The sequence below is a fragment of the Phytophthora sojae genome, assembly GCF_000149755.1.
Source record: "Phytophthora sojae unplaced genomic scaffold PHYSOscaffold_14, whole genome shotgun sequence".
Lineage (NCBI taxonomy): Eukaryota > Oomycota > Peronosporomycetes > Peronosporales > Peronosporaceae > Phytophthora > Phytophthora sojae.
In genome coordinates, this window is record NW_009258128.1 from 829098 (window position 1) to 852816 (window position 23719).

At 51.4% G+C, this 23719-nt stretch overlaps 9 protein-coding genes across 9 annotated transcripts; 6 read left to right on the top strand and 3 right to left on the bottom strand.

The window, feature by feature from the left end:
* Positions 1–2227: 2227 nt before the first annotated feature.
* PHYSODRAFT_373543 (hypothetical protein) lies at positions 2228–2650 on the top strand (the record flags this gene model as incomplete). Its single annotated transcript, XM_009539937.1, has 1 exon — positions 2228–2650. A coding segment is annotated over one exon (423 nt), but the record flags the coding sequence as incomplete, so codon positions are not given.
* Positions 2651–3781: 1131 nt separating this feature from the next.
* On the top strand, positions 3782–4108 carry PHYSODRAFT_410593 (hypothetical protein; the record flags this gene model as incomplete). Its single annotated transcript, XM_009539938.1, has 1 exon — positions 3782–4108. A coding segment is annotated over one exon (327 nt), but the record flags the coding sequence as incomplete, so codon positions are not given.
* A 2991-nt stretch (positions 4109–7099) lies between these two features.
* On the top strand, positions 7100–8089 carry PHYSODRAFT_531350 (hypothetical protein; the record flags this gene model as incomplete). The annotated part of the gene is made up of 3 exons (XM_009540214.1): positions 7100–7480; positions 7541–7678; positions 7730–8089. 3 exons carry the CDS (start codon positions 7100–7102, stop codon positions 8087–8089), a joined length of 879 nt encoding a protein of 292 aa, XP_009538509.1.
* A 3390-nt stretch (positions 8090–11479) lies between these two features.
* Positions 11480–11740, top strand: PHYSODRAFT_410894 (hypothetical protein; the record flags this gene model as incomplete). The annotated part of the gene is made up of 1 exon (XM_009539939.1): positions 11480–11740. A coding segment is annotated over one exon (261 nt), but the record flags the coding sequence as incomplete, so codon positions are not given.
* An 88-nt stretch (positions 11741–11828) lies between these two features.
* Positions 11829–12387, bottom strand: PHYSODRAFT_341604 (hypothetical protein; the record flags this gene model as incomplete). Its single annotated transcript, XM_009539940.1, has 3 exons — positions 11829–12088; positions 12157–12307; positions 12334–12387. The coding sequence occupies 3 exons, from the start codon at positions 12385–12387 to the stop codon at positions 11829–11831; spliced, it is 465 nt and encodes a 154-aa protein (XP_009538235.1).
* Positions 12388–12428: 41 nt separating this feature from the next.
* On the top strand, positions 12429–12581 carry PHYSODRAFT_531510 (hypothetical protein; the record flags this gene model as incomplete). Its single annotated transcript, XM_009539941.1, has 1 exon — positions 12429–12581. A coding segment is annotated over one exon (153 nt), but the record flags the coding sequence as incomplete, so codon positions are not given.
* A 4435-nt stretch (positions 12582–17016) lies between these two features.
* On the bottom strand, positions 17017–17331 carry PHYSODRAFT_531243 (hypothetical protein; the record flags this gene model as incomplete). The annotated part of the gene is made up of 2 exons (XM_009539942.1): positions 17017–17193; positions 17251–17331. The coding sequence occupies 2 exons, from the start codon at positions 17329–17331 to the stop codon at positions 17017–17019; spliced, it is 258 nt and encodes an 85-aa protein (XP_009538237.1).
* A 480-nt stretch (positions 17332–17811) lies between these two features.
* Positions 17812–18303, bottom strand: PHYSODRAFT_246642 (hypothetical protein; the record flags this gene model as incomplete). The annotated part of the gene is made up of 1 exon (XM_009539943.1): positions 17812–18303. The coding sequence occupies one exon, from the start codon at positions 18301–18303 to the stop codon at positions 17812–17814; it is 492 nt and encodes a 163-aa protein (XP_009538238.1).
* Positions 18304–19880: 1577 nt separating this feature from the next.
* On the top strand, positions 19881–20039 carry PHYSODRAFT_373303 (hypothetical protein; the record flags this gene model as incomplete). Its single annotated transcript, XM_009539944.1, has 1 exon — positions 19881–20039. A coding segment is annotated over one exon (159 nt), but the record flags the coding sequence as incomplete, so codon positions are not given.
* Positions 20040–23719: the final 3680 nt, after the last annotated feature.

Consider the following 23719-nt stretch of genomic DNA (forward strand, 5'->3'; position numbering starts at 1 on the left):
AGTTGCTGGAATGTCGGCGTGGCCACATTGCATCACCTTCTTATCGTCTGTGACAAATATCACAGTGGATTGGAGCATAGTGGCCTCCTACGTGTGCCAAACGGAAAGCGCGAGACCAAGAAGACATGATGGGATGGTAAAGCTAGGTAGTACTCTGTTACAGTAATTGGCAGATTCCGGACCGGAATCCGGAAACCTGTCAAACCTGCAACAGAGACACATTGGCGAAACATAAAAACACTCACGCCAATCAGCGTCCACTTATTCATTCCGGACGGCGATGTCTATTGTAATTTTTTACCTTACTTTTCTAATGCCAGTTTTCTTCAGCACGCAGGGCGGATGGCGGGCGGCACGGATTGCAGGGCGGAGAACTGGGCGTTGGGGCGGGGCAATTGCGGAACAGGCACGCCGCGATGTCGGTAATGCGGGTAGTCTACAGCTACGTCCGCCATGCGAGGAGGAGCAGGGCAGGTCACGGTGCGCTCCATCTACGTGAGGCACTCCCTAAGATCAGCCCCCACTACGCTTTTTGACAAAACTTTAGTCCGACACAAATTACATATTAACCCTTTCACTACCAGACATTTCTTTGCAGGTCCGGTGCGGACCTATTAGTTGACCAATGAGAGGACAGAATTTCAAATTAATCAACCAATCGTGGGGCCACTAGCGGACACCATACCGTAAGCGCATGTAATGCGAGACTATTTACTAGCTTCCGACTCCACGCACTGATGTCCGCTTTGCTTAGCACGGATCAAAAGGAGCCCGAAAGAGCAACAAGTGCATGATGATGCAGACCCCTCTGCGATCTTCCTTGCAGTAATCGACCTTTTCAGCTACAACATACTGCATCGAGGAATTGACCACAAGTGTGCAGGGAGGTGATATCGACAGCGGGCTTCCCGCTAACTGCAGCGGGGAGCAAGGACAGGCGCAGCAGTACTGACAAACGTTGGTACAATACTAACGTACAATGAACGGCTTCCATACATGTAGGGAGCCTACCTGTAGCTAGCTATCTGGGGTGTAAGTATGCGGGGAGCTGGCTTGAGTCTTCGCTATGAGCAGTGGTCGGTTGTGTCTTGTTTTACTAAGTCCCACACCAGTAAGTTCCACCGGCAGTCATTCACACTTAGGCATGCGTTTCGGTACACTAATATATGCACGCAAGAATGATATCGGTAGACCTCAGTATAGGCGTGAAAGCTAGGTAGAAGTACATGCGAAACCCATATTCATGATCATTATCGTCAGCTGTAAAATACCTTGCGATACATGTAGAAAAAAAGACAAAATAGTGGCGACTGCAGGCTCATGAGAGGCCAACCAAATGCATGACACTCTATTGATAATGCGGATCCACGATCTACCCAAGCAGATTGATGATCTAATCAAACTGATCGATGATTTACCCAAGCGGATCGATGATTTACCCAAGCGGATCGATGACACTACCGAAGCGGATCGATGATCTTCCAAAGGGGATCGACGACAACCTAAGCGGATCTAAAATCGTGCTTACGTCTTAGTATGCAGCTTATGACAGTGAGTACAAGTATTGCACTGTCGTGGTCGACTTGCCTTCAGAGCTGGTGGAGCTATCGACAGCGCAGTACGCTCGCGAAGCAGTTCTTGTCTGGGGCTCCAAACAGGAAGCCCATACGAACTACATGTATGCTAAAAAGTACCAACGCTTGTCAAAATATGCAAATCGATCCCAAGAGCATACTTCTGTACCAGCAGCCCGTTTTTGATGGGTTATCAACCCAGCCACAGACTGAGTCCGGGACCCGGTCTCTACGTGATTGGACCCAGCTGAGGACCTGGGGGTAATAACAGCCAGTTGTATTTTAGCCAATCACATGCATCTGGACTGAACAGAGGTCAAAGCCGCATATCCGCTCTGCAGCACAAGCACCAAGCTCCGATGAGATGCCATAGAGGCTTCTGGGCTTATGCTGGTGAAGCCGGCGCTGAGATCTCTGACAGCGCTGCCCGGTTTGCGCGGAAGCAAGCCGCCCAAGATGCACCTGGAGTGAACAATGCCGCACAAGACTGGTTGCGAACTCGCGCAGGAAGAGTTTTATGCTCGCTGTGGCTGGCGGAAGAACCGCCGCGTCGACAGACGTACATTCTCAACAACGCTGACGACACCTTCCCGCTGGAAGACTACCCAAAAGGCATCGTGGATGGCCGCAAGGACCGTCGGCGATACCCTAGGATGGTGCGTGCAGACGTATCGACGCCGGAGGTTGTGCATGAAGCTTCGGCGGCAGTGCAGGCCGGCAATAGCTCCAACGACCAGGACAGTACTGTGGATAAAGCGCTGGATACGTACCGAGGGGAGCTGGTGCGTGCCGCACTCGCCGCCGAGGTTACCGCACTCGCTCGAGCGATTAGAGGGGGCGCGATTGAAGACGTTGTGAGCCGGGCAGCGGCTATAGTGGAATGCATGGGAGCGCAGATCGCGTCAGAGCTGTCTCCATCAGCCCGGCAGCGGGCCGTCGGTATCTCTAGTGATGTGGCTGCTTATGCGCGGGCTGCTACGACACAGATGAAAATGTACACCGATGCTGAGGTGAGCGCAGCCATTGCGGACAGCGTGACGAGGGTTCGTAGCTCCGATCAAGCGCTCTGCAGTTACGTTCGTAACGCCATGCACTCAGACCCCAAATTGAAGACTACGTATCAAGAACGTGAGAAGTATCGTGCTGTCAGTACTGTTCACCTGAATCACTGTTACTGGCTGGCTACTGTACCCACATCGGCATCGCTTGAGTGTAGTGCGTGTAGCCAAGACGACGTACCTACATGTGGAGAGGCTACCGCAATCGAGGCAACTCCGCATACGGGCGATTTCGCACGGAAACGACTACGAGTTATTGAGCACGAACAAGACCTCGATACTGCCGTCGGTCAAGTTCGAATTGTGAACAAATTAAGCGGAGCTCGTGGTACCCGATTGGTTAGTGGTGTTATTGGGGATGCGGCTGGTGAAGTTGGTACACGCATTAGTGGTGAAGCCAATGTACATATGGCCAGTGCTGAGGAGGAGAGGAGTAGCGGCGATGTGGACAATGAGTGCCATAACGAAGCAAGTGCTAGTGACGAAGTGAACAATGAGAACCATGATGACGCAGGTGCTGGTGGCAATGGGAGCAATGAACACGTGGATGAAAACTCGAGTGATAGAGAAGATGTGGGCAGTGATAGCGTGCATGACGAGGACGATAGCGATGATGCGAACGGAAAGAGTGCACATTACGAGGAGGGATTCGAGGGTGACAAATATCAAAGCTCGGAATCAGAAAGCTCAGTCTGTTCCGACGGTAGTGTATACGAGGAAACGAGCGCGAAAGGACCAGCCTCCGCCCCCAGTGTACCCAACCGTCGCGTTTTGAGGCAGCGCAAGTCGCACGATGATGCGCTGTTCGTTTGGGTGGACTGCCAGGGTTCGGGAGACGCTAAAAGCTTCCGGTTTTACCGCGAGGACTTGGATAGCTTGCTGCCACTTTCTTTCATGACGTCGATGGCCATTGACTACTTTATTTATCGGGACATGGTCAAGCAAGATGGGTTGGTCTGTTGTTACGGGACCACACTCTACTTGTCGATGGAGGTGGCCCGATATACACTGAAACCGCAAAAAAAACGCCGCTTGCTCAAAAATCTGATTGAGCAATTCGACTGGAAACGTTATCGCTACATGCTAGTTCCCGTATCCGGCCGCAAGCATTGGAGCCTCCTCGTAATTGAAAATCCGCTGCATTCGGTGCCGCCGAAGGTGTATCATATCAACTCGCTGCGAAGGGCTCATAGTTCCGCCTACGCCTTCGACGTCACCAAGTGGTTTCTGTCTAACCTTCACGAAAAGGTATTTGACGCATTTGAATGGAAGACTTTTGTCTTCAACACAAAGCCACAGCAATCAAACAGTGTGGATTGTGGACTATACCTGCTTCATTACATGGATGTAATCTCGAAGCACGTAGCGGCAGCCGAACCACAATCCATTGAGGACAAATTGGGTGAATGGATATCGACAGACTTTAACGCTACAAAAGCTGCTTCTTACCGCTCCAAGCTCCACAGCAGAGTCGCACGTGGGCCTCAACAGGGTAAGTAACATGTTTAAAAACAATATACGTAATTTGCATCAATCGAGACCTCGCATGTGATCCTCATCACAGCTCTTTTGCCTCAATAACTACCACCTCGCCTAAACGGCAGCTCAATCGCGAAGTCACACTTAGGTAGCTACACTGCGACACCCACCTACCGCAAAGTCACACTTAGGTAGCTACCCTGCGGTACCTACACTGCGGCACCTACCGCGATGTCACACTGCGGTAGCTACCGCGAAGTCACACTGTGGTAGCTACCGCGATCTCACACTGCGGTAGCTACCGCGATGTTACACTGCGGTAGTTACACTGCGGCACCTACCGCAAAGTCACAATGTTGAGAGATGTATTTACCGCTGTAATTTATCTGAAGCGCGCAGTTATCGCGTATGACCGCGGCTGTGCTTGATGTGCGTATGACCGCGGCTGTGCTTGATGTTAAACGTCCTGGTCTCGTACTCCGAGCTCATGTGCAATTGCAGCTACGTTTTGAGACACCCAATTGAGCGATTTTTTGCGAATACAGCGGATGCTGTCAACACACTTAATCGTCTCTTCGACTGCCTGATACTTGTCGAACGCCTCGTGGTTGCAAACTCAGCTAGCGATGGTCTTTACAAGATCAATAATTTTTCGTCGTCGGTTGAAGAAGCGTCTCTCGTGATGGTCACACCACTTGGTACCGAGCTGTTGCTCCAGCGTTTCAACTGCATAACCACCAGGGAGGCCACATGTCCATTCGGTCCACAACTCACGGACCGATTGAATGCCCCGACTGAGTCTGTAACTGGTAATCGCAGAGGGGTCGCTCGGTGTACTGCTACCTGTGCTAGCTCCGGAGGCGGCTTGGGTGGCGCTGGGGGTTGTCGATTGTAAGCCATTCACGATCTTAACTTCCACAAATGCTGATCCATTCCTGAGTGGGGCAAGAACTTCCATGACATCTGCTACACTTTCACCGCGTCCAGGCTATTTCGAATACCACTCAATGATGCTCTCATCTCCTGTCGAACACCATCGAGCGTCGACTTCAGCGCGGGCATGGCTTTCTCAAGCTGACGCTCGGTGGGGTCACTAACGTGGTTCATGGCATTCTTCATTTCCAGCTGAAATTGTTTAAAATCATCGCTCTTGAAGATCTCATTGTTCCAAATCGGATGTCCCGACATTTGCTCGGACCAAATGGCAGCATCCTGTAGAATTACGGTGCGCAGATACTGAAGCAGCTCGAGAAAACCACCAGCCGCGATTGACTGTTCACATTCACCTGATGTCATCTTCGACTGCCACTCCTCCACCAACGGAAAAATACGTTTCTGAAGAGCTTGGGGAGGATCAACGCAAGTACGCGCCAGAAAATAACTGCCTCTTCCTGGTTCAAAGCCCGCAAGCGTTCGCATTGCTTCTCGCGGGAGTGAGGTGAGGTAACATTTCTCCATCGCCTGAGTATTCCACCTCCCTAGGCGCCGTATCTGAGCTTCACTGGCACCCCCAAGGTATGCCATTCGGGAGCCCGATCCTCTGCCTAGATGTGTTTTGGCCCTGCTGCGTAGACCGATGTGGTCGAGCGCGTCAACAATAACCGCCCGATGAACCTTGTACGACATTGGCTTGGTTGGATCTTTCCCAGTTTTTAGCAGTTTTATAGCATACCATTGTTCCGACTTCGTGAAATCAGGAAACGACTCTTTATCCACGTGCCATCGCCAAAACAGATAGAATCCGAGCAATCCATGACCACAAATCTCCACTTTCTTACTGCGCATACATGCACCCACTTCAATACGACCAACTTGGTTGGTTTTCCCTTGTGTCATGACCATCACCAGCGCCCGACAAACACTGTAGCCTTCATTTTCCAGTACAATCGAGTGAAGATCAGCTAGCTCCATCAGCCGAGCAGACTCGCCACGCATTAGCGCATAGTGAGACAACAGGTACGCCAGCAAATTCCTCATGCTAGTTCCAGGGTCGTGCGACGAGGTCCAAAAGTAGCGAGCAATCTGTTGTAGCTGATCCGTTGTTGTGTAGCCATCCAGTAAAGTATCAGCTCCTCGATCTGCAAAGTTCTTACGCCGCAGCTGGTCCTCCTCGTACGTCGTAATTTTGAGAAGTGCTGTAACAGCGCCATCTCGAGGAGATGGGTTGGTGTTGATATTCAGTCGTTTCTGTTGCCGCCACAAGTCAACCATGGCAGCCACATAGCTGTTGACAGTCGATTTGCCAACTTTTTCGCTTCTCCCTCCGTGACCCTTTCGTCGCTTTTCCCTCCCAATCACGCACTCCACGAGAAAAAGGTGAAGTTTTGGCCCTGTTACTGTGTACCGAGTGAGATCACTGAAAGCCGCGCCCTTGTCGTCACACCACCGCTTGAACTCGTCCTGCTTGCTTGTATATGCCCTCGAAGTGTTCTGAGGGCGAATGTTAGAAGATTTTTCGTAGGTGCGGTCCTTACGGTACTGCTAAAGTTATGGGTCCGGTACGGACCTATTCATCTTGGTGATCCCGACACCGTTTCCACGATAGCGGATATTCTACCAATCAGCAACAATCATCGTTTGATTTACGGGTCCGCTGCGGACCTACAAGCCATCTCGATTTGAGCGGTAGTGAAAGGGTTAAGTGCACCCATGTATCAGTTTGCGTTGCGGGCGTACTCGTGTGAACCCGAGGAGCGCCCCCACTTTTCGCGCCCACGGCGATGCCGCCACAACACAAACACTATCACTTTCGAGAAAGAGCCCCCGCCCCAAGACACACAACACACCATGGCCCCAGCCAAGAAATCATCCTCGAAGACGACTCCGCGCTCTGCGCGCGAGCCACGCAAGCGCGCATCACGGTCGGAGCGCGTGCGCGCATCCAGAGCGCCGCCCAACACCGCGCCCAAGGCGCCCGTCGTGTACAACTCGCCGTACGCGTACGCGGTGGCGGATCCGGCTGTGTCCCCGTTCACGTTCGACGACATAATGGCGGCGACCACGAGCGAGGACACCGCCGTGAGCTTCCTAATGCGTCACGGCCTCCTCGCCTCCTCTAAGACATGCGAGTACTGCGACTATCCCATGAACCTGTGCGTCTCCAAACGCGGCACGGAGGACGAGGACCGCCGCTGGCGATGCCGCCGTAGCGGCCACCCGGGCAAGGAGCTCAGCCTGAAGAAAGGCTCCTTCTTTGACGGCACCAAGCTAGCGTACCGCACTGTGCTGCGCCTGATGTTCTTCTGGGCGTCGGACATCCCCGTCGGAACCGCGGAGCAGTTTCTGGGCATCTCCGACGTCACGGCGATCGACTGGTACGGCTTCTGCCGCGACATCTGCTCCGCCGAGATGCTGCAGTGCAGCATGATGGTATGTACACCTAATATTCGACTACAATATGTGGCATATGTGCTAACTATGTTTATACAGATCGGCGGCGTGGGCCACACCGTCGAAATCGACGAGACGAGCCTAAAGAAGAAGTCCAAGTTCGGGCGCGGCAAGCAGCACGAGGACTACTGGCTCTTCGGCGGTGTCGATCGGGCCACGGGGCGGTGGTTCGGCATCGTCACCGGCCCCGACCGCAAAAAGAAGACGCTGTCTCCTCTCATCGGCAAGCATATCATGGCTGGGTCGACCATCATCTCCGACCAGTTCTCCTCGTATGTTTCTGTTAACGGGAAGCATACGTTGGAGAACAACAAGTGGCTAAAGGGCAAGAACTACACCCACAAGTGGGTCAACCACGACAAGTTCTTCGTGGACCCCAAGACGGGGGCCCATACGAACCGCATTGAAGGGACGTGGGAAGTGCGCGTGAAGCGCTACATCAAGGCTATACGCGGCGTCCGCAAGGAGCGCCTGGACCAGTACCTGGACATGTACCTGTGGAAGTCCTGGTGCTTCAACGGCACTGTCCCGAAGTTCCAGTACCTTGACGGCCTCGTGCAGGGCATCCGCAAACACTACCCAGTTTAGGTCAAGATTGTAATTCACAAATGTAAATTTGTGTCGGACTAAAGTTTTGTCAAAAAGCGTAGTGGGGGCTGATCTTAGAAAGTGCCCTACGTGACGCGATGGGTGTGCCAAGCCCGAGCCCAGTGCGCGGCATCTTTGATCTCATGGCCATGGGGGACTGCGACGCGGATGCGGTGGTCGACGGTGGTTTGGCGAGCTCGCGTAGAGCGCGCAGTGCCGTCGACGGCGCTGCAGCGGCTGGTGGGTGAGCTGGACGCGACTGCGCACGAGGAGGCACGCGCTGCAAGTGACCGATCAGGCGCTTCAAGGCACAGCGCGAGGGCGATCTGCTGTACTAGGACATGCTGCGGCTCACTGGCGTCGAGGTGGAGCCGATGGAGATGCCGACGCGCGAGCAGCACGTAGCGAGCTCGAGATGAAGTTGGAGGTGCCGCAGGAGTTGTGCGCGCGCGGCCTACGAGGCCTGAGGGCGCAGCGGTGCCGGACAAGAAACAGGAAGGTGAGGGGGGACTAGCCGGTGAAGATGAAGCAGCTGAGAAGGAGTAGGTGCGCGCCTTGATATCTAGCTGGATGAGCGGTAAGGGAGTGACCGCAATGATACGATGGGTCAGGTGAGGATCGTCGAGCACAAGAGCAACAACAAGGACCTGGGGCGACACTTCAGCTCGAGCACTCAGCAGCAGCAAGACGGCCAAGGTGCTGAAGGTGCAGAGTAACTAGTACCAGTAAACATCAAGCCCTTGATTACTGTAGTATTTATTTATCAACAGTGCTACATACTCCTTCACTTACAGGGCCGTGCTCTGCCCGGAACAGCTCTGGATTTCATGTTGCGCTTGGGAATGTAAGTTAATGGCACCTGTACTGCCGCCGCGTAGTGTTTTCACGTAAGATCATACCAGTCACAGAAAGAAGTACAGCTAGAGCGCAAGAGACGGAATTGAAGCGTAATTATATTTCTTCTGAGTTTTGGTTACCTCGTTCAAGCAGAAAACACTTCGCACTTGTAGGCGCCCCATCGGCGGCGGTGCCCGAGCCCAAGTTGGCGATGGCTTTAATATTTTCCGACCCGTTCACAATCAGAGTTCGGTAGTAGTCAGAATTTAGGCTAGTAGTGATACAGTTACTACTATTGAAGCCAGATTCATAAGCACTCCTACCTTTATTAGTAGTTAAGAAGCAACATTAGTACAAATATTACTACAATTGCGCTACTATAGTACTACTGCCCCACAATCGGGCGGTTACCGTTTCCTCGTTTGTTTCCTTGATTGCAGGGCAGTATCAGTTGTACTTGGGCTCTAGTCCTTGTTGGGGATGGTTTCATCAGTTGAAACTCACGTTCTAGCAGCGCTGCTGAGCAAACACGGCCTGGTGAACTGACCAGTAACAACGAAAATGAGTCCGTTTGCTTCATTGCGAGTGGCACACAAACACCATAGTAAGATTTAGCAGTTATGAGCATAATAGTAATTCAAACACGCGCCGTCACCGATCAGTCGTATCACCTGATACTCGCACTTGGCTCCCTGAATTCACACACAACAGAAAATATGTATGCATACATTACCCTTGTAGATGGATGAACTCTCACACCGAGTCGATCAGGAGCTTGAGGGTAAGTGGGCTCTGCTCCTTAGGCGAACGATACGACGGGTAGCTGGGAGTCGTTGTCCGTGTAGAAAACCTTGTCGAGGCGCGACCGGCGGGCGAACCTGCCTCTAGAATCCCCTGGCGAAGAAACAAGAGTGCGCTCAGATTGGCTGTCATTAAGGGAATATGGCTGATATTAATACATGCAGCCGGCTTGTGCACCATTCAAGCACTTCATTCTCGACTCTCAAAAACTTGGTACTCTTTGGCGTTGTTCTTACTTGACTTGACTAAACACTTGGGTGCAGAACCACCTTTTGAAGATCCTTGGTGTGTTGAAGTTTGGAAAAATAGTAGTGATAATAGTAGTGATATTATTACAACGAATGACGTTTTTTTTGCTACTACGGACTGTAGTCTCCAGTATTACCACTGCTAAGTCGCCCAGATCCTAGGGATATAGCAGGGATATAGTAGTAGTAGTAGTAGTAATATCACTACTTTCCGATAGTATTCAGCAGACAACTACGTACCGTCGATCACCAAGCTCAACGCGAGAAAGCGGGCCATAGCGCTGCATTTGATTAGATCTCTAACACGCGAATGGAAGGTAGAACTCCTGGTTAGTGTAGTAACTAGTAGACATCACTTTACTGTCTGCCTTCATTGTGGGTTCGCCTTGCCGAATCAAAATGAGAAAGTGAGGTATCAACTCACCTACTGGGTGTCATGTTCGGAAACTCCTTTCATTCATTAAGAAGACGACGGCGTCCAAGATGGCGTCTAAGATGGGGATCACCTTGCCATTCAAGCCCCCGGGCTCTTTCATGGGCACCACGCTGCCTTGGCACCGCAGCAGCTCGATGATCTGAAGTGTCCTCTCCAGACGGCCAGAACCAGCGCCGAGTAGCCTTGCTGCAAAAGAGACATCAAGCGCACGTGCCATGCGTATGAAGCTGCACGCACGTTCGTGAGCAGGCCTCCCGAAAAATCAATTAGTAGATAAATTAATTGACATTTTCACGCAATTATTTATTGCAAAGTCTGAGCAGATGCAGCAATTATTACTGCATCAATATTATATTAATGCTTAATTGATGTGATAGTAGAAAAACCATAAAAAAAATATTACTTTTTCTCCGGTTTCTCCACACTAACCATTCCGGCCTACGGACCACAGTGGCCAAGTGCTTGGCCCCACTACAGTACTTTTGCCACTTCCCCTCACTTTTCAGTTTACTTCAGACAGAACACCACCCTTTGCCCGCCAAGCTTGCCGCAATGCTCAACCTCGTGCCCTCCAGCCCTCGAGCTCGCCCCAAGTTCAGCAACAAACAAGTTGCACTGTTCTTCTTCTCACCGTGTCTGGACGACAGCGGCGAACCCACCGAGTACTTCGCATGCAAGGTCTGCCAGCGCGTGCTCAAGCAGGCTGTCGGCGGGGCTACAGCAACCTCACCCTGGCTTTGAGGCGGACATACTCATGACTAACGGCTGTTTTACTACTGATGGATATTAATTTGTTGCAACAGATACGCGAGCCTAGGCCAGGTCTCCGTCGAAAAATTCTGTGGCGACATGGAGGCAGTCAACAGGGCCGTCGAGGTGAAGATTGGCTGTGAGATGCCAGACAAGATTGGCGTCTTGTTCGACGACTGGACGCATGCTTCCAAGCATTTCATGGCTGTCTACGATTGCTATGAGCTCAACGGTGTTCTTCACACCCCGCTGCTTTGCCTCACCCCAGTTGTGCAGCCTCCAAGCGAAGACGCACCGGCTATTGAGGTTAACCACGGAGCGGAGATGCACCTGGCAGCGCTCTCCACCATTCTACAAGAGTTTGGTAAGAGTATTAATCAGGCGTGCTTTCTGATCAGTGATAACTGTGCTGTGAATAAGCGTCTGGCTCGCATCATGGGTGTGCCGCTCGTGGGCTGCGCGAGTCACCGACTAAACATGGCAGTCCGACTGTACACGTCCCCACTGGAGAACGCGCTGGCTGGCATCCAGAAGCTCATAGTCAAGCTGAGAACTCTGAATCAAGCGGCGAAACTACGGTATGGTTACTACTGTATGAATACTATTTACAATTGTATTATTATTATTATTTCATATTACTAACCCTTTTCAAACTGATATATTAGTTTCAAGACGACATGGAGGTGGGAGGGATGACATTGATAAGTTTGTAGAGCTTGTCACCCGACGTCACCGGAGCCCGCTTCAGCACTCGTTCAGCGGTGCCTTGTTCCTCGGGCTCGCCCTCGTTCGTGCAGCTGCTGGTGTTGACCACGAACGGCCGCACCGCCATTTTCTCCTGTCTGGACAGCGCGTGCTGGTTGTCCTGCTGAATCGTGACGCAGGCAGACTCAAAGTCGGGAGACGCCACAATATCCGCCCGTGGTCCTAAAAAAAATATAAAAACAAGTTAGAAATAATAAGTAGCAACAATAGCAGAAGCAATAAACACGTACCAAGATATTGCTTGAGAGCAGGTTTCTCGGTGATTAGCGCGTCGAACATGACCCGCACCTCCCACAGCGATACCGACTCGGACTGTAAACGCTTGGACACTGATTCGAACTGCTTGAGGTCTTCCAGGAGGCCCTTGAGCTTTTGTGCACGCTGGAAGACGGGAGCAGCTCCGCTACAGCATCGTCCTTGGGGTCAATGAACTCCAAAAGCCGCACGTAACGGTCGAGCATCGCAAAGGTGGAGTTCCAGCGAGTGTCGTTGAGCAGCACAGAGCGAAGACTTGGCCGAGCGTCACTTCAGCATGGCGAGGTCGACTTTTGGCCTGGAGCGCCACTCGCTTTCGGCGCAGTCGAAGGAGATGATCCTCTTCTTAAAGGTAAACAGGTCTTACTGGGATGCCCAGTTAGTGCACGAAAGCATTTAGGTGTTTTAATCTAGAAGCAATTTAATGCATTATTGCTTCGAGGGTCTCAGCATTTTCCATTATGTATGGTTCCTTGTTTGAGTTCTACATGCATTATTTATCTGGTGACTTCGGTGGCTAGTCCCTATTAATGCCATTTTCGGGAGGCCTGTTCGTGAGCGCGAGCACGTAGGCCCCGTACAGCAGCATTAGGCGAGCTGTGTATTGCCCATGAAGCAGACGCAATGCAGCATCGAGATGGCGCCGTTCTCGGTCAGTGCCCCCACGCTCGCTTTGCCAATCCCGAGCGTAAGGTAGCGCCGCGTCTTCTCTACGCTGTCCTCGACGCTCACTTGGTTGCCACACGGCAACGTCATTGCCAAGATCCCATCACCTCTGCATGTTGTCTGAGCGAAAAAATCTGACGGATGTCGTTTGAGTGAGCAGATAAATCGTTTGTCATAGGTATATATACTTGATTACAGGGTATACAAAATAGTAGATCATTTGACTTAATCTCAACCGGATGGGTCAACATAACAGCATAATTTGATTAGATAGCAGACTATTTAGTATAACAGGTGACGTCAGGTGTAAAATTAAGAGCTTTCAAAACCATATTTTTTAACAGGTATTTGATGTGATAATAATGGCACCTCAGTGGCCTTCGCCCATGGACTCTGGATAAAATCCAGAGAATTTAATTGACCAAACTACCATTTTATCGTTCATTTACGTGAACACCGACAGCAATTTGCGCTTGTTGGGTCGTTGGAGTCGGTCTTGACCTTCCAGCTACGGTTCAAGACCACGCCAGGCTCGCTGTATCATCTCTATCCGCCTGCAAGTCTGATGAAAGTGGCTAAATGCGGCAGTTTTACACTTATCGAGTAAGTACGAGAAACCTCTTTAGTTTTGTATGGTAACTTATTTGCGCGAAGAAGGAAATTCCGGAAGATTTCGGAAATAAGTTGGAACGGAATAAACCTAATCCTAATGAGCGACGATTGGATGAAAATAGGTAATTGAGCCTCAAATGATAAGAAAAAATCGCTGATTGGCTACAGCGAGGTGGCAAGCTTAGCATAAGGGTCGGGTGTCCGGCCAAATACTACTTATCCTACAATAGTACTGTAACTTTCATACATTAAGGCGCCTACACTGGGATATTTACATAGGGCTCCGCGATGGCTGGGATAGGAGAATTTTGGTATAAACTCCTTCTTTTACTTTTATTATATTTTTCATATTAGCTAAGGTAAAATGCCAATCGTGTCACGGTTTCGATACATCACAGAAATCGGTCGAAAACGAACAGTAAGCTGCATAAGATATCACCCGGCTTCTTACTATTGTCCCGGCCAAAAAGGCTTGGACGGAGAATTGATTTTTGATGTGATGGTTTATGACCGACCGAAACGTCGCAACCACTTGGCCCATGATGCTGTGGCCGCCCTCGATGGAAAGATACGCGTCTATTCCTTTGTATAGTGCTAGGTACACGCCCATAACTCGATTGGTATATTCAGAATTGGTTCGGTAATTTTTTATTGCCACGATAGAGTCCGTCCAAGGTTCATGCTTCAAATTTGAAACCTTCATAATTTCTGTTTGACTGTGTTTGAAACGCTCAAACTTCAGGAGCATCTTGGCGAGGCTCTGGCCTTTGTGTAGAGGGCGGCTATAGCCTAAACGAGGTTCTGGGAGCTAAGATAGAGCTGCTGGTGTGGTGGAACCAGTGCTCCAGACCCAGTTGCTGTTACATATCGATATTAACGTTTAGCTAGTCGCAGTGATAATCTATTGATTTTTACAGTATTGGGAACTAGTGTTATGGATAAAGAGGATTTGACCTTGCACTGCATATATGTTGTTCGAGTTTCTAACACCAGCTGTCAAATTATAACATGTAGGGTAAATGACGAGATGGTGGTATTTTATCGTTATTATGAGCTTATCCCCAGCTGCTATCCTGATTTGGCCAATTGGGTAGCTGTAAGACAACTACGTGGCAGGCTTTCAATTGCAAACAAAATTGCAAGAAATAGAAGTATTTTCCAACAGCCGAAATGAACGGGAAGGAGTTCAGATACGCTAAAATTGACCGCAAATCGGAATCTACGCCCGATTCTACCCCTTATATCTAACTATCGTTATAGGTTTATGCATGGAAGTAGCCCTAATTATTACTCAAAGTCCGTCCAAGGTTTGGTGTCCGGGACAATACAGCAAAGTACAATGCTAAAGCTTTATGATGAATATTTTTGACCTTTGTGACGAAGTCCGCTCAGATTTTGGCGAACCTCGTCGGTCGACTGCCTTTGACATGCTTCGTCCAGGACGCAGTGATTCAGTCTCAACCATGGTACGCCCGGACGACGTCGGTGATGGAGAACCGTGGAGCCCTTGGCGTATGGAGCTGGTGCCCAAGTGTAACTTCGAAGTCGATCAAGCGTGTGGGATACGGATACGACAGAAGCAGGACTGCTGAGGTTGTTGGCCGACGATCGCCAGGTTCAGATGTGAAGTGCAGACCTTGCCGAGGCTCAGATGAACGACTAACGGAGTCGACCGAAGTCCTGGGGTGTCGGCGCTGTGCTTGCGCCGATCACTGGTGTCGGCAAAGAGTAAGGCTGACTACGTGCGTACTCGGGATGTGTGAAGCTTCTACCACTTGGATGTGCTTGCTGCATCGCTGAAGTCCAGCCGAAGCGGCCCGAGGTCGAGGAGCCCGTGCTGCGTCATTGCCAAACTTCCGAAGGTCCAGATGTGCGTCGGCTAAGCCTCTGACGGCTCAGCGAGGAAGGTTTCCCTGGACCCCGAGGAGGTTCAGCCTGAGTTTGCTGGACTTCGCTGAACATGGCTGGATTTGGCGGACGTTGGTGGACACTTCGAGTTCAAGGTCCAGCGGAGCCTTGGAGGCTCAGAGTGCTGTTGAAGTTGTGCTCCCATCTGGTCACTGTGGAGGGTCGCCGTGTCGGGTCACGCCATCCCGTGATTGCAGACAAATCAGCTCTGACGTCTCCCGTCGCACCCTGATGACGCACCCCATGTGGCCAATCACAAGCGTTGGATCTGGGTTGCTGGCGGTGATTACGCCCAGATTCGCTGGATTCTGCTGGACGCATCCGAGTGTCGGCCAATCATCGCTGAACTCATGTTGAAGCGCCGCACGCGACTGCGCGTTGCTGGCAGCTCGCAAGACAGTCTTCTCACTGTTGTTTTAGTGTTTCCGAAGGGCGTTTTGCGCCCCCACTTGATAGGTTCATGTTTGCATATGTAAGATTTCAATCAGAGTCGAATTTGCCCGAAAGACGCACGTGTTTGGATTTTGTGTGGTCGCGGGTGTCAAGGAGCGCCTCCAGTGAAATTCAAGGCCCCCATATAGACCGATTCGGTACCCCTGGGTGTGAGGAGGGCTCCTTTTAGCCATTTCATATCGATACGCGTCGAACCGACACTTGGGAGCGGCTCTCGGCGTGTATTTCATTTTGATCGGGGAGGAAGAGCCTTCTCGTTGGTTGTGGAGCGATCGTGCGACTGGCTGCGATTCGGCCCGGCATTTGGCGTGGATTGTTTGGTGTCCACCCGGCATTTGGACATCGGGCGTGGTGCGCGGAAGTCCCAGGGCCCAGAGCGTGAACCCTGGAACAAGACAGGCTCAAGCCGGACCAACTCACGGGGCTACTCGAGGTCGAGGAGCGAGGGAGACCTGGTTGTTCGGCTCTCAGCTGGAGCCGCCGGAGGAAGTGAAGAAGCTGTCAAGACCTGGTCCAAGGCCTGGAAAGGAGAGGACAGAGTGCGTGTGGAGTGTCGTGTCTACATTGAAGAAAACCCGGGGCAGTTGGGCTACGACACGTGCAGACGGGAGCCTGTTATGTGCGGAGCAAGCGCCGTTTGGAGACACTGGGAGACATCTGGACTGGACGTGAAGTTGCTGTGGTTGACCTCCGACTGGGCCCTAAGCGTAGCCTGAGGAAGAGCTATTCAAGGGGGTCACAAGGGAGGTACACACACGCCTCACCCGGTTCAAGTCCAAGTTCAAGGAGCGTCCGTGGAGTCTTCATTGCAGTCTAATCGAGGTCTGTCGGCTGTGACTCTGAGACTCTAGGGCTCTACGAGTTCGGGTCTGGACTTGGTGATTCAACGTTTGGACACGTCTATACTACATCTGGAGCGAAATTGTCCCGTCGCCTCGCCACATCTTCATTATCACTACAGACATCGAAGTTATGCCGTACTCAACTCAAGCATCTATTTGTTACCAATTTTGGCCGGACCAATTGGTGACACGATTTAGACTACTTAGTCGAAGGCGCCTGCTAGCAACCGCTCTTTTGAAACAAGCCGCCCAGCAACGTCCACAGTCGAGCGCTTCCTCTCTGACCTGTAGCAGGGACGGGTGGAAGCAAAAGAAGCTCGTTGCGGACTTCATCGAGGACAGCTTCTCGGTGCTTCAACCAGTCCGAATCTCGCCCTTGACCCCACCGCCCTTATACAGTGTCAAGCGCGACTTGAGCTGCACCATAGACAACGGCCATATGCCGCACTCTCTGAAGCCATTAACGGCGCTTGTAGGCTGGTCAATGAGAGTGCGTCGGTACGCTGTGCACGCCATCCCAATTGCTGTCGTCTTCTTGATCACAGGATCGTTGATGCCGCAAAGCCGCTCTAGCATTAGGTCATGGACACAGTCCTTGAATGGCTTCAACAACGCGACGTCCAGGGGCTGGAAGAGGTGCGTCGCATTTGCCGGCAATGCAACGAGCATGATGCCGTACTCGACACATATTTCAGCCAACTCTGCATCGCAATACCCCGTTAAAACTGATGTGGATAGAAACTTTTGTTTACAAAGGATGCATCACCACCGCTTACCTGGAGCAGATCGTGTCCACGATCAGCACCACTGGCTTCGGGAGGTGGGCGATGCTCTCTCCGAAGAAGGTCAGCCATTGAACAAAGATTTTCGTGTTACTGAAACCTTTAGGGCCCCCGTAATTGCCACCCCCTTCACACGCAACGCCGCTATGTCCTCCTTGAAAAGCCGCACGCCTGGCACATTAATCAAAGGGGGTATCGTAGCGCCGCTAGCACTTACCGCACCCACCACAGTCATGTGGAAGCTTGGCTTCGTCTCCTTGCGCCAGACGTTGGCTGAACCGCGCACAGCTACGACTTTCCGCCGCGCGGTCTTTGGCATGAACGAGGTTCGTCCATATTGAAGATACGCGTGGCGTCGATTTTCAGCTCATGAACGTCTTCGCCAAGGTGTAGAACGCGCGGAGACGCCGCCCTCGTCCACGGCGTTGCGCACGCGCGCGATGCACTGCTCAATCCGGTTGGTGAGGAAGGGGTGACGCTGGAGAAAACGACGATACCAGCCGCCAGTCAGCATCCTTGTAGGTGTAGAGCGGGTGGTCATGATCCGCCCAGTAGCAGCTGTGAGCATCGCGCTCGCCATCGCAATGATGTCCCGCTGGCCGACGGGCATGCCGCACCGCTGCATGGCAGCAATCCACTCAGCCAGATCGCGCTTCAGCTCCACCGGCATCAGGGGCTTTGGGCCTGGTCGCGACGGCCCAGTGCTGCCACGGTCAGCAGCCCTTTTGGTGAGCCGGAAGAGGGTGCGCAGAGGCACAGGCGAGGTCCTCGCCACCGCAGCCTTCTTCTCCCCGGCGGCGACGCGGGCCAGCGCACGATTCACGTTCTCTTGGTTGTAGCTCTCCTTCTCCTCCTCCATATTTGCGCTCGTGCAATGTGAGGCTTGTGGGCGCTGAATCCAAATGTCCTCTATGTTTTAATTAGACCTCTGGAAAATTATTCCAGCCACCAAAAGCGTGCCATCAACATCATCAAAAAGAAATTACCCAATAAACAGCGAGATTGACGAAATAGAGATATGCCATTGGTAAAAAGTCTAAGTCGTGCCACGAATTGGCACCGTGCCAGGTTTGGCATTTTACCTTACGGTCATCTCCCGCGCCTGCTTCGCAGCCACAGCATCTGCCCGGAAATTTGCCAGTTCAAACTGTCTACCGGCAATGCTTTACGGAATTTAAAAATGCGAACCTTGGTCGAAATCTGTTTGGAGCTTGTAGAAAATACAAACGCTTACCTTTAGTATTTACTTCATTTCATTCATACGTCCCTACCTCAATACCAATATTGTCGGTAGCGCACCGGGTCGATCTGCCCACGCATATAAACCTTTTGGAGGACCCTGTGCGGCACCGGAGTCGTACCGGTTTCAAGAAAATGTATCAGTTAGATGTCAAGAGGGGTCATTGTTTGACTTGACGTACCTCGGATATAATCCGATTTGGTCTGCGATTGCAGCACTAACGTTGCTTCCTATCCCAGTATAAACGCTTTTTGGATTTCAAAACTGCACCCATCTTAACGATAAAACGCCCCGATTTTTCCTAAAACTGCACCTTTTGTGTTTAGATTTTGCAAGGAAATTCAACATTCTCATTGGTCAAAATGCAAATTATGAATTTTGACCAATGACAATTGTTATACTATATTCGGTGTAGTAGTGTACCGTCTCAACAAATTTTCAGTGCTGAAATCAAGATCTAGCACCGATATCATTCGTGTAGTGTATCGTTTGGCGTCATCGTCGGAGATGGCACCCCCCATCACCGATAGTCGTGGCTTGAACTCATGATCAACCACGACGGACTGTCAGTTCAAGCATGACTTAGTCTTACAACTAAAACATCTTCGTGGTGTATGCAGGAATAGGCGATACTGCGGTAGTTATGTTTAAGCAATGAAGGGCCACGAGGCGGAGGGTATTTTATTTTAATATATCAAAATATAATCCTAATGCTGTGATTTGTCTAGAACAGGTGTTCGAATCAAACCTGCACTATGAGGGGCAATTCCCGCGACCACCTTCTAAGTCCAAATGTACATCATAAAAGACTTTTGGTTGGCTCCGCGCGTGAGGCAGGCTTTTTCCTTTGTTAAATTTGGGAGTTGTGCTGACTTGTGGATCCAACAACGCTGCAGAAATCGCTTCGATATAGGTTTGCTACCGGCATCCTCCGTTCTTTACTGACGTTCGCTTACTACTGACAATCAATTATAGTCAATCAAAATACCTTATTGTCATCCTCCACTTTTAACTGACAACACAAAAATGGGTCATTTCCCAATCCACAAGATGTTGACGCACCGCAATTACGGCAGCAGAAAGCTCGAGGTGCTCGATGCCTGGGCACAGTGCAGTGACATCACCGCGGCTTTTAACGCCTTCTACAGCGGTCTAGATGAGTTTATCCACGAACCGCGGCGAAAGCTCATGGACAGACAGCTCTCAAAAAGAATGCTCGGACGAGCGGCATAGGTATGGCCCTCCCCGCTGAAGCTGAGCAGGAGCTCGTGGTATGGATGAATGAACTGCGTGGGGAGGGCGTACCACTTTCGGCTTTGATGTTGCACTTACAGGCCCTGGAAGCAGGCGATGACTACATGTATGTCACAGCCTTTAGTGAAGAAAGTAGACGTTGTAGCTAGTGAAATTATCGCTCAGCTTCCTAGCCTGAGTCTGATAGATCATAGAGTTTGAGCTGTGGCTGTCGATCATGATACCATCGAGAGCAGCTCGGTCTGCGATGAAACAATGAGCTTTTTGTGTGTGTTTCACAATGCGCGACAGACATCACTTTTTTACCCACTTTTTGTAGCCAAACATGACTGTCAGTAAAGAACGGAGGATGCCGGTATGCGGTTTTCACTTGACTATTTTTATGGTAAGACAATTTCTTCAAAAGAAAAAAAAAATCACGCCAAAATCCTAAAACTGCAGTCATTTTGTTAAGCACTTATTTTGTGAAGTACGGTAATTACTTTTCTTACTAGCTACGGTCATCTCCTTGGCGTGCTACGCAGCCGCAGCATCTGCCCGGATTTTTTTTCTTAAAACTGTAGATGCAAGATATTAACCGGCAATGCTTTTAAACCTTGGTTGAGATCTGTTTTGCAGCTTGTAGAATGCAAATGCTTACTGTGCTCTCCAGTTATTTTGCCGACCATTTTAGACGCTAAATAAGGCAAAGCTTCCTCCTAAATATGTGCGAAAAAGATACACAACCTGCTAAAATTATGCGAAAATCTGATCCTCATATATATATCGACTTGGGGGAATCTGTCAACAGCCATGCATTGACCCAATACACCACCGTTCATGACCCCCAGTAACCCCACCCTCTTATGCATAATTGCCGTGTGTCTAGGTGCTTGTGGATAAGGGTCGACAGAATTGCAGCTGCACAGCCACAATTGCACTTTTAAAAGTGTAATTATGGCGCTTTTAGTGGACGGGGTCACACAACACAATGCACAGAGGAAGTGCGTGTTGATATTACTATCCAGGTGAACAGCAGTTCGCCAGTTCCCGGCTTCAAAGGAGCAGGTTATAAGACTGATTGCATTTTGGTAGAGTTTAACTTGGTCTTAATACAAACTACAAGTTAACTAGACAAAAGCCCACACAAACTCAAATGGTTGACTTGCGGAGCTACTGGTACCATGTACCATGTACTCGGGAGAGTGACACCCGTCACTCTTCATGTAATGGGTACACTTGATTGTACCCCCATTACATCCTCCCCCACTTATCTGAGAATCACATCTGATTCTCCAATCAGCTTCGAGAGAATCCGAAGGTCGGATTCTCGGGCGCATCCGCCGCAAGGCTGGCGTGCCTCATTGTCACACCCACAGTGACTTGTGCCTGTGAGATCGGGAAATGACTGCGGCCGGGCGAGTTCCGGCCGAGGTCTAACTGCCTTGAGCTTGCGAGAGATGGCTGACCGAGGGCTCTGATTGGTCGGTCACATTCCCCGCGCTTTAGTGCCCAGAAGATTGATAGAGACTACGGAGTGACAGGAGGGTCTCGGCGGGTCAAAATAAACCGCCTGACGAGGCCTCCGAAGTTTCATAGTGGGTACACTTTATGCCCAGTAGGAGTTCGGATTTAGGACGAAGTTTCGTCCGGTTGTAGGATCAGCTCGAAAGCTCGGTCCACACTTGATATTTGTATAGACCTTAGGGATTAGCTATAGGAGAGGCCTGACAGCCTCTAATCATTAAACAGAGCAGAATTTCCCCCCCCCCCAAGCCACACAAGGGTCAAGTCCGTCTACGGTAAGTCGCTAAGCTTAGCGTAGGGTTTGGATACACTCGGCTGCACGGGGTATGTCTGCCGGTGAGCATAAGGTGCATTGACCGAGTGTTCATCCTGGTAAGGCCAAGAGTGAGTAGGTGGCCGAGTGTTGGGAGGTATTAGAGACCTCTGTGCACAGTTGTACGTTTGACTGGGTGTGAGGCAAGGACCCCCCAGTGTATTTGACTTCTAGCCGAGGCTTCGCCCCGGCGCCCCTGTAAGAGGCTTCGATTGGCATGGTACCCTTCCTTTCTGAGGGACCACAGAGGTTTAGTGCGAAAGCACGTATTACACATTGCATCCTAGCCGTAGCTCGTGGCTAAGGGTGCTCTTATATTTTAACGAAGGGTAAACCTACCTGACCCGCAACACACAGGGAGGCACATTCCAGCCCGTATAAGGGATCGGACCTGGTCTTCAGGTTTATTATCCCGACAATCTATCGCCGACTCTTCGGAGACGGCGTGTGTTGTTGGTAGGGCTCGTCCTAGAGACTTCGGTTGATAGGGCGAGGACTCGTAAACTCGTGTTTTCCTACACGACATGCCCGCAGCGGACACTCCGCGTGGCATCCCCCTGCCCTCGGCGACGTTGGTCGCAAAGCTGACGCCTCTAGAGGCCGTATCCATAGCGCTAGCAGGCACAGAGTGCCTCGGCACGGGATGCATCTGCCTCTAAACTTGCGGTGCCTCTCGTAGACCACCAGCAGTTGGCGTCGCATGGCCCTTGGGCCCTGCGGGCACGTTCGTGCGGCGATGCTGCCCCTCGTGGGGCGGCACCTTTCCGGTCAGCGCGTAGCGTAACCAAACAGAGAGCTGTGCTGCTCATCTCCGGCCATGACAGCGGCCCGACAGGGCCCTGCTCGTAACGGCGCAATGTCGGTCGTCCAAGTTCATCGGCACGACCCATGGGCAGAAGTCAAACGTTGACCAAAGCCAAGAAGCAACGGGCTTCATCATCGCCATGGTCCCGGTGACCATGACTGCTGCTCACAGCCTGCTCGTCATTCCGAGCAACGCGGCGGACTTGTCCAATGTCCTACCACGCGTCACGGCCATCGTACCGCCGACGCTGAGGTGGCTTCCGTCGACACCAAGGTACCGCAATGGTACTTCATCATGGTTGCCCTCTACCACCAGCAGTCGCATCATGCATCGCGGCGACCAACACCAGGCCAGTGTGCGTGCTAGACAGCATGGCGCACAGTCTATACCAGGACATGACGGTGTACAGGGGCACCACCCCATACACTAAAGGCACATCGTGCACCTCGTGTACCACGACTTCCATTACTGCCTTGTGCACATCGAGCGCCACGAGCACGGCAAGCTCCGCGTGCACTGCGAGTACCTCGCGCATGCCAAGTGCCCCACGCAGTGAGCGTCACAGGCCGACGGCACCGCGTCTACCTCACAGACTTATGTGCCACGTGCACACGTATGGCTTCGCGCCGTACAAGAGCAGCATGCACCGCGCTACGTGTGAATGCCCACAAAGGCAACACGTTCGGGTTCACGCTTCGTGGGCTACGCCCAAGCTCATTGCCGTTGACTATCTGGCCGGCAGACGTGCCGCTACCAGCGTAGCAACAGCATGGGGTTGTCCCTCGGGTTCCCCCCTCGTGGGCTTGAGGCTGATCGCAACCTGGCTAGCAGACGTCAGTGCAGCAACGGCCTTAGGCTATGGAATGGTACTGCTGTGTGCAGTGGCTCCTTGGCTTCGCCTGAACATGGCGATACCGTTTGCACCCTCATTTACCCCCAGCAAGCCATTACCGCCGTAGCTATGGTCGGTGTAGCTGCGGTCAGCCTGGCAGCAGCAGACTTCGAATCTTCATCACTTAGCCGACCCAATATCGCTAATTGCGGGGCTGCCTCCACTATGTGACCAAATGTATCTATTTATGCGCACCGCGCGGTCATTTGTTTTGCGAGAAGGCCGACTGTGGGTGGAGGGAGGTAAGTTTGATAAACAAGAATAA